Here is an 11,764-nt window from a genome sequence, read left to right as displayed (position 1 = left end):
GCCGTGCAGACATGCCCTTGGGGCTTGTTTACATGAGAAAATGGCCCAGAATAGCTCTTGTACTTTAATTCACATCCTACTTCATTTCCTAACTTCCTGTGTCACCAAGCCTTAGAAACTAACAGTAGCCCCAGCTTGGTGTATGGTAACTGCCTCGCTCTGTCTCACCTGGACACCCCGACAAAGACACTGGGCAATGTTTGTTTTCATCCATTTTGCTACTAGGAGAGACAAAACCCAAAAGGGATTTTTTTTGGTCGGTGTCACCTAATTCATCAAGAATGACCGTGCAATTGCCACCTTCCAGAAGGGCAGCCAGGAGTGAGCAGTGAGATGAGCCTTGTCAGGTGCAGTATGGCCAGGCTTGAAAGCTACGGCTCAATGGAACTATTTTTGCAGCAGACGGATAGAAGGGGTAACTGAGTGGAGAAGCTTCCTGACAAGGACACGACAGCAGCTAGGCTCCAGTGCCAGCTATGAATGAATACTGGGAGGCAGAAAAGCTCCAAGGAGACTTCATATCCAGAGTATAAGGAAGAAATGCACAATTTGTCCATTCCTTTCCCGCCCCCTCAGATTGACGCATCAGCTTAGCAAAGGTCCCATCTAGCCAGTGTTCCTGCTTGCTCTAAATGCACATCGCTGGCAAGATATTGCACGAGATACTGAGTTATGAGACTGGCTTGACTGTGCACATTTTTACTAAGAAGGAAGGAAAACCAGCCTCCAGTTAGTTCTCTCTACTACTCTCCCTGCAAGATTCCATTGTACACACATGCCTTAGCAGACTGCTGCAGCATTATCTAGACTTGAATAAGCTACTGTTGGTACTGGCTGGAATTTCACCTGGGCTCAAATAAAGATAGTTCAGGAAGAAACATGGCTCCCCATTATGGGAGATCAGACTAAATGTACATAGGTTGCCCTCCTCCAGAAGGTGGTCTACAACAGCAGGTCAATCAGTTTGCTGTGTTAATGAACTACGTTAACACTCCTCTTTTGTTTGAAGTTCTTCCTAAACTGGCACAAATGACTGTTCTGAGGTCTTTACGCTCATGTGTGAAGCCAACTCCAGTGGTGGCATTTTCATCTGAGACTGTATTAAAAAGCAACCTACAAATGTATGTGAAACCTTTATAGTGTGAGAGTCACACCTGGCTAGTATAGCTCTGAAAGGTATTTACTATTTTATAAACACTGGAAGGGGCAGGGAAAAGATCTAAAATAACAACCAGTTCGTGCATAGCTTTCCATGGAAAACCAACACATAGGGCAGCCCTTTTTACTTCCACGGAGAGGAGATTTTGGTAATACACCTGCAGAAGACAACTGCTCTTTGTCCTGCCTCTGCACAGGGCGGTCACAGCATATGCTCAGATCTGGAACCAAAGTAAAAAAGAGCCAATTTACAAGACCTGATTGGCTTTTAAAATTACACTGTGCGTAATACTGACATTTAGGATGAATAATCTGTCTCGTGCAAGCATGCACGAATAGATTCAAACCTTAACTCCTAGAGGTAGCCTCAGACTCCCTAGGAACCTATAAACTTAATTTCCCCCATCACCACCACACACTGCATTTGTGTTCAGCTTAACCCCTCCGCACCAGCAGGCTGGGAGCTTATGCCAAAGGGGATAACTTTCTACACCAGTGCATAACACAGATCTAACCTGGGGCAGTCAAAGAACTAAGATTACACAATGGTGAGGTCTTCTGTGCTGCATCCATCTCAATTATCTAAACTGAAAGGTAAGTGAACCCGAGCCAGCTCTGTGAGCCCCCACATCAGTCTACACATGCAGAGCAGTTGCAGAAGCAGAAGTGTTTATGTTAAAGATGTAACGAACCATCTGGAAGTCAGATACAGGAACTGCTTTGTGTAGGAATCCAAATGTTAGCTAGCACACAAGTGTCTTTCCAGCTGCATGGGAGTGTAGAAAAAGTGAGGGATTTCCACTGGCCAGTTACATTAACCCTTTGCACTGGCATCCCGGATGTCCCGGTGCCAGGCACTAATGCCAGAGGTAATAGCACAGGGGCATACAGTATTCCTGAGAAAGATCCCAGATCACGCTTGAATCAGTCTGAATTTTAGTCAAGTATCAGCTACTCAACAAGTTCGTTACATCTCCACTATCTACATCTGAATGGGTCAGCTTATTCAACGTCGGGCACAGCCACTGCTGGCAGCTGGAAGAGCCATTTGTTCAAACAACTCAAATTGCTATTGTTGTATAATGAAAAAAGCAAAAAACAAGAGTGGTTTTGTTACAATTATCCTTCATTCAGTTCACTTGGGTGGGCCCCTAGGGGCTGGTGGAGCGCTGAGGAGTCCTGACAGTTCCTGTGGTGCAAGGTGCAGCTCTGCACCTTGTAGTCTTCACTCAGAGTAGTGCATGATGGACTCCACATAGTTCCCTGGGAAGAGCCCCGTCACTCCATTCATGACACCCTCATACCACCCATCATCGTTCTTCTTAATGACGTAAATGATGGCACCTTCCTGAAATGAGAGCTCGTCCTCCTTGTCTTTTGTGTAGTCATAAATCGCCACCACTAGGAAAGGGAGGAGAGAGAGAAAAAATAAACATTGAATAAGGGAAGGTACTGGTGGGAGAAGGAGAAAATGCAACTACAATGGCCACAGTGTGCAGCACTCTTGTGTTTAAGGCAATCTGGCAAAACTACTTCCCCCACTCATCTGAGGTATCCCAGAATTTGCTTCCCACCCACCCCAAGTCCCTTCCAAACTTCCCAACTGATGCTGGGCTTTTTTCTAATCCTTTTGATTGAACTCTGGCTGTTCTCATCATTGATATAAAAACTCAATGCTTTCTTGAATGCTGATCTTCCAGATCCATCACGATGGATAAACAGAGTAGGATTAGACAAAGTTTGGTTTGGCTCCACACGGGCACAGACACAACTCCCTAAATGCAAAGCTACTAACGCTACCAAGTGCTACCAAACTAATGCCAATTTTTATAGATTAGCAAAATGCAAACTAATGACCTGTCTAAACACAGGCTGGAAAAAGGAACAAAGAGCACTGTAACGAAGTCTGGAAGGGGAAAGGATTCCGGGAGCAATTCTCAACTGTAGTAGGAAAAGAACGTAGGGGAAGTAGGAGCTCTGGGTTTCCATGTAACCTCAATCCCAAATATATCACAGTCTGGGAATGCACAGGTGCAGCCCCAGCTCTGGGACTCATAGTGCCAAGATACATTATCCAGAGAGTTGGGGTCTGCTGAAGTAAATCTAATCAGATGACCCTTTAAAGGAAAACTTAGGCTAGATATTAGAAAAACTTCTTGAAAGATTAAGCTGTGGAATAGTTTTCTTAGGGAAGTGATGGAAGCCAAATCACTTGGGTCAAACCACTGGGAAATATTAAGCAGAGGACTCTCCTGTATTGGAAAGTGAGAGGGTGACCCAATAGATTTTTTCCCACCAGAAAGCAATTTATACATGCCAAAATCTGAATACTGCTTCAGCAAACTGCATCAATCATCACTTTAAGCAGCTGGCATTGGCACACCGAGCACAGGCCTTGAAACAAAATGCATCTTGCACTCCTGACTCTTCACGCTAGCGAATTAACAGAAGTTATCTGACCCAAATCCAGGGGGAAATAATTAACAGCATGAGTTCAGGAGTCAAGTGTCCTGAAGTACTGCAAAATTCATGATGATTTTGCAAACAGAAGATGAAGCTTTTCATTGAAGGAAGTCAGAGACGTTCGGTACAAATGTCTGCTATAGGTACTGGCTTTTTCAGGATGAGAAGCAGAATTCATAACCACAGTGCAATGGAGAGTCAAAATAGCTACCTGGCAAACACTGTTAATATGTGCAACATTGACCTGTAGAATTATGTCATTTGTACAAAGTGCATTTAAAAAAGCATGCATTATAGGCTCTTCTTTACATTCCTCTATTTGTAAATTAATGCATTCTAACCAGTTTTCGGTGTACCATTCTAAGGGAATAAAGCATGAATGGTGAAATGAATAAATATTTATTGTATTTGTTTTTGATCTTGGAAATTTAGCATTGAAAACCATTTTTATTTAATCGGGATACTCTTGTTTGTGTGATACAATACTTGCAAATTCCTATTTAAAAATACATTAAAGTTCCTGGTGGATCTGTTGATCCTAATTTTAAGGTGTTTTTCTCTTAACTAAAATGTTCCTGCCCTATCTAGTACTCAGAAGAGCAAGACGTTTAAGAGAAAAATGTCTTAACTGAGGACCAATAATCCATCTGTTTAGATGGTACCTTCTGATTCCCTACTTTCCTCATGTGCCAGTTTGCACCAGTCCCTTCTGATCATTTGGAATACATTCAGCGTTTCTAGTTTACTAACATACGTTTCCTTGGCATTCCATGATGAAATAATGGAAGTCTGGCTGCTTGATTCTCTTATAAAATGACTTCTTTATAGAAAGAAAAAACTAAATCTGCATTATAGATCTCTTCTTGTAATCTGTTCCTTCTGTGAATTACTTTTGCACTGGGACCTTTTCCTCATTCTCAAAGAATGCTTAATCCTTTTGTCTGCAGTCACACCACTTCAAGCTGTGATCTTGGCAGAGTTCCTAAATTATGCGGAGTCAGGCCAGTATTTCAGCGAGAGCTCCAGATGCTGAAGTAGTAGTATTAGGGATTCAACAGGTGGCAACCTTCCCTCTAACAAGTCTTAGGCAGGGCCTATTTTCAGGTGTAGCTGAACACATTTCAATGCAAAGATTAAAAATACAGTTATCCACTGGGTTGTAATAAGCTGGTTTTTCCAGCTGATGATTTTTGCATAGTTTTTAGACAATTATATATTTGGTTTGTCAGAAATCGTCTGCTGGATTATAACAAACTGACCATAAACCTATCCAAGATTTGCTCCCAGACCCTGGAATTCTGAAAGTGAAATGAGAGGATAAGACCAGATTCCCTTCCTACATGGCATGGAGGAAGATTTCTCCCTTCTAAATATCCATTCTTGACCATTTGCTTTGGTTAAGAATCTTCCTTAGCATGGGCCCCATCCTGTGGCAACACCCCAGCATAAGATTAGATGAGGCACTGTGGTGCTCACGGGATGGGCTTTTGGGAGAGAAAAAAACTGAAGTTCTGACTGCCAGTGGGCATTAAAATCATACGGTGCCCTGCCCAAATTTAACATCCCCAGAACAACTGCACCGTGCCTACTTACATTTCTCCAGCGGTTTAAACTGGATCTGGTATCCACGTCCTCCCCCGAACTATTGTGTAGTATTGCTGTGCAGTATAGAACCCCAAGGTGCCACTTCTAGTCACTTTTCAGAGCAGAACCACACTTTAGAGCAGCCACAATCTATATCCATTGCACTTCCCAACAGCTTTCCTACTTCTACATCCTCAAATTCTGCATACATAAGCTACAGTCATTTGGTCTCTTAGAAGTTCTTTCCTATCAAGTTAAAGTTTAAGAGAACAGACATACCAAAAGCCACACAAAATCATTGGCATGGCTACTGCTAATTGTTGGGGACAACTGAATGTCCACCTTGTCTGTCAAAAAATAGCTTTTCTTCTCTGGATCATGTAGCACAGACAATCCTGTTTATAAGAGCACAAGCCACTGCCATGGAAATAATTATTTTGCAGCAGATAAAGCTTTGTTCGTTCACAGTAGGGTAAATACGTAAGTTCCTCCAGTCTGAAAGTCCCCTTCAGTGTAGAACTTTGGCTTTAGAGCTTGTTTGCCCTGGCATGTTAGAAAAGAAATTTCTCCTCTCCCAACTCCAGTAAAATGTAATAAAATATCTAGAGGTGGCTTTTGTACAGCAACCAAATTATTCATATTCACAGTGGTATCCACCCTTGCCTTCAAGATCTCCTTAAGTTTCTCTTATCTCACTGAGCTATTGTTTAGCTGTTTGCTCATCATACATTGGAAGAACCTCAATTTCTCGTTATTTTCATTTCATCAACCCTTAATCATCTGGTGCCAAGATACAGGATCTGAATTAGATTTTGGCAGGGACCCTGAACTAACACCAGGGAGTTCATTTCCCACCTCATCCTCTTCTATTTTATATATCCAATATAAATCCCTTCCTCCCCCAACATCATTTACCTTGTGAATCCGAAATCAGCACGCTTATTGCCTGCTGGGACATTTACACATACCTTGCTGCTTTCAGATGTTCTCATTCACAGGCCCATAAAAGTCAGAGATGGGGACTGAAGCAGGATCTTGTCCCTTGAGAAGCATTCTTGTTTCAAATTTAAAGTATTTTCTTCTGGACACTTTCACTATGAATACAGGCTTCCCCCCCAAAAACAGCTAATGCTATATTTTGTAGTTTCAAGATTATTCTTTTTTATCAACACAAGATATAAAGGATAGATCAAACACTGGAGGTCTCGTTAATGCAGTAATTGGACCATTTAAAGTTTAGACATCTGTTACTGCACATGAATATTAACATGTTCAAAACAAAATTTTAATGGAATAGACTCCATGTATATGTAGTACAACACGTTGGTGTGATTCACAGCAATTCTTCAACAGGATTGAGCACATTATTGCATGAAAACTACGGATACATGACAAAACCACTTCTGTGGCAATAGTTGTCCTATACACTTAATGAGATACCAGTAGCTTTCGGTGAAGAATTGTAAAAGTTTTAAACAATTTGATCAAGGACACTTCTGTTACCAGTCCCACAAAATCCAACCTCAGCCTCTTTTCCTCCACTGACTACAATCCAATGTATAAATGCATTACTCCTTATAAGCAGTTCACACATCTCAAACTCCAGATTCCCCACTTGTTCCCAAAGCCTCCAAGCAAGAAACAGGGGAATAAGGGCATGATTATGACAAGTAGAAGTTTTGTATGTGAAAGGAACTATTAGGTCAGTGGTTCTCAGACTTTTGTACTGGGAACCCCTTTCAAACAGCAAGCCTTGGAGTGTGACCCTCCCTATACATTAAAAACACTTTTTTAGTATTTTACACTATTATAAATGCTGGAGGCGAAGCAGGATTTTGGGGTGGAGGCTGACACTCCGCAACCCCTCATGTAATAACCCTGTGACCCCCTGAGGGGTCACAACCCCTAGTTTGAGAACCCCTGTATTAGGTGCTTAAGGGCTGAAAGAATGATGAATCAAGACTTCCCTTTCCCTTAGTAAAGTGGGAGGAAAACTCCCTAGCTAAACAGAATGGTTACTCATTTCCTGGGAGTTTGGTTTGTGGGGTTTATTTCACAGGCAGAAAGCTCGCTTTATGAATAGTACAGGGATTGCACTTAACATTTATACCATTCTGAAAGATTCTACTGGTTTGAGACACATTTCCTATACTTCAAATGGGGAACACCATTGGAAGCAGAAATCTCTCAAAACAGAGGACACAGACCACTGTGTCTACTGAACGCTGACTGTACGACTTTGCTGTGTGACCATTCACATTTTAATTTTCAGCACTCAACTGCTTTCTCCTCCCTGCCCCAAGAAGCTGAGACAGTGCATCCAAGACTGCTATCTGAAGCATCCTGATGTCTGATGAGCTGCTTAGCCTAAAACCTGAGTACACCTGATGGCAGGTGAAGGGCTGTCCTGAGCTTATTGGGTAACAGCCATCACCTGAGGCCTAGTGAGGTTACTGGGCCCCGCTGTGCTGGTAAGGATACATTTCTGGCCATTAAAGCTTGAGGGGGGAGACGCAAGACAACAATATAATTCCTTTCACCAGTGGGGGTGGGGCAGGAGAAGAGTACTGGCTGCATTATATTTCCTCATCAAGCAGGTAATATATGGATAAGTTTGAGGTTGGAATCCTGCGTTTTCTGTGGGGCCTTATATTTATAACAATATTTGGTACTCCTTTATCAGATAAATGGCAGACATTCCCAATTTTTTGCCCCTTGGAGCACTCCCCAACTCCCCATATCAGATACACCTTTACGGTCATTTCAGAGCTTAGTTATTTTGGCTGGTTAAGTGGTCTAAAACATAGGCCCATGACCATCTCATCTACAGCCTCAACCCACAAGGAATTTGCACTATTGATTTTCTCTCATCTCCTCTTTCCAAAGAGCACCAAACTTCCTTTACTAACAAACTGGAGCCACCTTTTACATATTTGTCTGTTCAAAACTAGGTAGGCTTCAAAATTCAATCTTCCCCACCCTGGTCATTCAGAGCCAGAAGAGTCTCCAACTCTCCTACCTTGCCCCTCGGACTCCATTCACAGACTGAGGGTACTGTTTAAAGGTTGTTGTAACTGTAAAAACTTGCCCAACAAAACCATGCTGTGGGAAGAGGGGGTTAGGGATCCCCCAAAAGATCCTTGATCAGAACAGAATGAAACTCCACCTCTACGATGGCATCTGAGAATAAGCGCTGGAGGGCTCGTCTGGGTGCTGCCATTGTGGAGCAAAAGGAACCTGCCTTGGGCTTCTGCAAAAGCTAATGGGTGGGAGGAGGGAAGAATCAGAAATTCCTTCACAATGGAAATCGTTTACAAACCAGCAGTTCCCCCTTTACCCTGTTCCATACGGGAATGTGCATAATCCTGACATTGCCATTCAGAAGAGATTTGGAAGAGTCACTCTGAAGGCTGAGGAATAGTTGTCTTGCTGCCATTTTAGGCTTACCTATTTGACTTCTTTAGCCTTTGTCTGTCTAGTCCTACCTACATGACTCCTTTCATCTGAGGATATCAGTGCTTCATCCAGGAACCGCTCACCTTCTCAAATATTTAACTTCTTGGTGCCCAAATCTCTCAAAATAAAATGACTAAAATGGCTTCATGGGGAGTCATGTTCATTATGGTTCTGACTTCCATATCAAAATGTGCTCAATTCATACGTAAGAGGTTTTTCCTCCCCTAAGAGTTGGCACTGCAAATTCGCCCTGGGACATGAAAGTTATTTGCGTGTATCCATCGCAAAACGATTCAGTGAGTGCCCCCAGTTAAACCTGGGCAACCAGGCTGAAAACAATGGGGTGGCCCAACTGGAACCGAGGGCAGATATTGGCCCTGCAACCGGAATGCAGTTAATTCTGCTGAGGCAGAACAGAATCTAGTTCACTTTCCCATAGTACTGAAGAGCCACAACAGCTAACGGGAGTAATCAGAAAAAAGTAGTCTTTGCTCCACGAGTAAGCAGATATAATACACAGCAGTTTTTGTCCATTAACTGCACTTCAACATCAGCTGGCCCACCAGCTTTGAACCTTATGTCCGACTCTATCTAGCAACTATGTCCCACTTCTTTAAAACCCATAACACAACAAACAGTTGCAGTCTCCTTTATTCTTCACTGGGTTAAAGACCAGTGACGTTTTCCTGAGGTACAGGTGACAAGGCTATCAGAACTTTAGTGAAGATTGCTCTCTACAAGTGTATTTGGAGTTAGGAAATACCATAACAGCCAAAAAAGTGAGAAGTCTCACACGTGGAAAGTTCTCCTCAGGAAATACTTGAGACTCACTGTTCCTTATGAACACAGTAACAGGGCAGTAAGCGTCACACAACAGAAAATGCCTCGCAGCATAAGCAGTGTCAGCAAGCAACAGAAACAGAGTGAATGCTGAGCGCCCTCAATACTACTCAAGGTACAAAAGCAAAAAGCAAATGTTAGTGAAGCAATGAATCTAATCAACAAGGGTAAAGGCTTACAGAAGTGACCTGTACTGGTCCTAGCCTGAAGAAAACATGCCACCTATTCTCACAGAAAGAAGTGCAATGGAGAGATTTAACCTTCCAGAAAAAGCTGATCAGTCCATGTCAGGTGCACCAAGGTCAACAATCAGCATCCCCATTCCAGAACACTCCACCACGACAGTAATGCTTTGTATCAATAGCTATTTTCCTGCCCTCCCTCATGGAAATAAGCCTCCTTGACAGGAATAAGCTGAAGCAATGTTTATCAAACAAGAGAGTCTGTGGACATCAATAGAACGATGTCAATCAGACCCATGGAAAGGTCACTAGGTGTAGCAATTCATGCAAATATCCTGCAAGTCAGATATTTTGTCTGACAAGTTGTCTCAGCCTGCCGGTGAAGTCTGTGTGTTTCGTGAACCACACACTTATGGCAACTAGGTAGGAAAAGAGACAGCAGTTTTGCAGTCTGCTGGGACTGGCAGAGGTTGCTTCTTCACAATCTTCATTTTTTCCCCAGCTACTGTACTGAATTTATTTTTCTTGCATGCATGAATTTTTTCTCTTGGTGCAATTTGAATAAGGTTGCCAGGTGTCTGGTTTTTGACCAGAACGCCCAGTCAAAAAGGGACCCTGGGGGCTCCGGTGAGCACTGCTGACCGGGCCGTTAAAAGTCCGGTCAGCAGCACAGCGCGACAAGGCAGGCTCCCTGCCTGCTGTGGCTCTGCAAGGCTCCCAGAAGCAGCGGCATATCCCCCCACTGGCTTCAACGCATAGGAGCAGCCAGGGGTCTCAGCATGCTGCCCTCTGCCACAAGTGCCGGATCTGCAGCTCCCATTGGCCGGGAACTGTGGCCAATGGAAACTGCGGGGTCGGTGCCTGCAGACAGCAGTGTGCAGAGCCGCCTGGCCACGCCTCTGCGTAGGAGTCGGGGGGGGGGGGGGGGGCAGCGGCGGACATGCTGGTGCTTCCAGGAGCTGCTTGAGGTAAGTGCCGCCTGGAGCCTGCACCCCTGACCCCCTCCCGTGTCGCAACCCCCTGCCCCAGCCCTGATCCCCCTCCCGCCCTCCGAACCCCTCAGTCCCAGCCCAGAGCACCCTCCTGCACCCCAAACCCCTCATCCCAGCCCCACCCCAGAGCCTGCACCCCCAGCCATAGCCCTCACACACACACACCCCAGCCCCAGCCTGGTAAAAATGAGTGAGTGACGATGGGGACAGATGGAGGGGGGATGGAGTGAGCGGGGGGCGAGGCCTCGGAGAAGGGGCAGGGCAGGGGTTGGGCCTCAGAGGAGGGGGGCAGGGGGCAAGGCAAGGGTGTTCGGTTTTGTGCGAGTAGAAAGTTGGCAACCCTAAGTGTGAAGGTTGTTGAAGTGTCTAACATTCACTACCACAGTTGGGAAGTCTTGCTGTGCTACATTTTATATCTCTTTCTTTATTATTAGGCACACTGCCCTGCTTCACAACTGGAACCAGGATTTCTCGCAGAAAAGTTTTCAGTGGCAGTAACACAGGAATTTTCACTCTATATCAGGGGTCAGCAACCTTTCAGAAGTGGTGTGCCGAATCTTCATTTATTCACTCTAATTTAAGGTTTCGCGTGCCAGTAATACATTTTAACATTTTTAGAAGGTCTCTTTCTCTAAGTCTATAATATATAACTAAACTATTGTTGTATATAAAGTAAATAAGGTTTTTAAAATGTTTAAGAAGCTTTATTTAAAATTAAATTAAAATGCAGAGCCCCCTGGACTGGTAGCCAGGACCCGGGCAGTGTGAGTGCCACTGAAAATCAGCTTGCGTGCCGCCTTCGACACGTGTGCCACAGGTTGCCTATCCCTGCTCCATATTAACCATATTTTTAGCCTGTGAAAGAAATTTAGTATAACTAATTCCCAAAAAAGATACCCAGTCAAGATGGACTTTAAGCCACACACACACACACACACACACACACACACACACACACACACACACATTTTGTTCTGAGATTCTTAAAACTATTTTTGTGAGAAGCTCTAACTTCATCGCTTTCAAGAGGCCTTCAAAATTTGGCAAGGATAAAACACTAGGGGCAGGGAAGTGCCTTTTCTTTGTCCC

At 43.9% G+C, this 11,764-nt stretch overlaps 1 protein-coding gene across 2 annotated transcripts in view; it reads right to left on the bottom strand.

Annotated features, from left to right (window-relative positions):
* Window positions 1-1,819: 1,819 nt before the first annotated feature.
* The window catches only part of ABI2 (abl interactor 2), a 111,829-nt gene continuing 101,884 nt past the window's right edge, over window positions 1,820-11,764 (bottom strand). For both annotated transcript variants that reach the window (XM_024206476.3, XM_024206467.3), the window contains one exon: window positions 1,820-2,559. In XM_024206476.3, coding sequence (XP_024062244.1) covers window positions 2,384-2,559 — 176 coding nt within the window. In that variant the 3' untranslated portion in view covers window positions 1,820-2,383. The remainder of the gene's footprint in view (window positions 2,560-11,764) is intronic.

Source organism: Terrapene carolina, unplaced genomic scaffold (assembly GCF_002925995.2).
Source record: "Terrapene carolina triunguis isolate 2854851 unplaced genomic scaffold, T_m_triunguis-2.0 Scaffold62, whole genome shotgun sequence".
NCBI lineage: Eukaryota > Metazoa > Chordata > Testudines > Emydidae > Terrapene > Terrapene triunguis.
The sequence above is the reverse complement of the archived record's forward strand: the minus strand, read 5'-3'. Positions and strand labels throughout refer to the sequence as shown.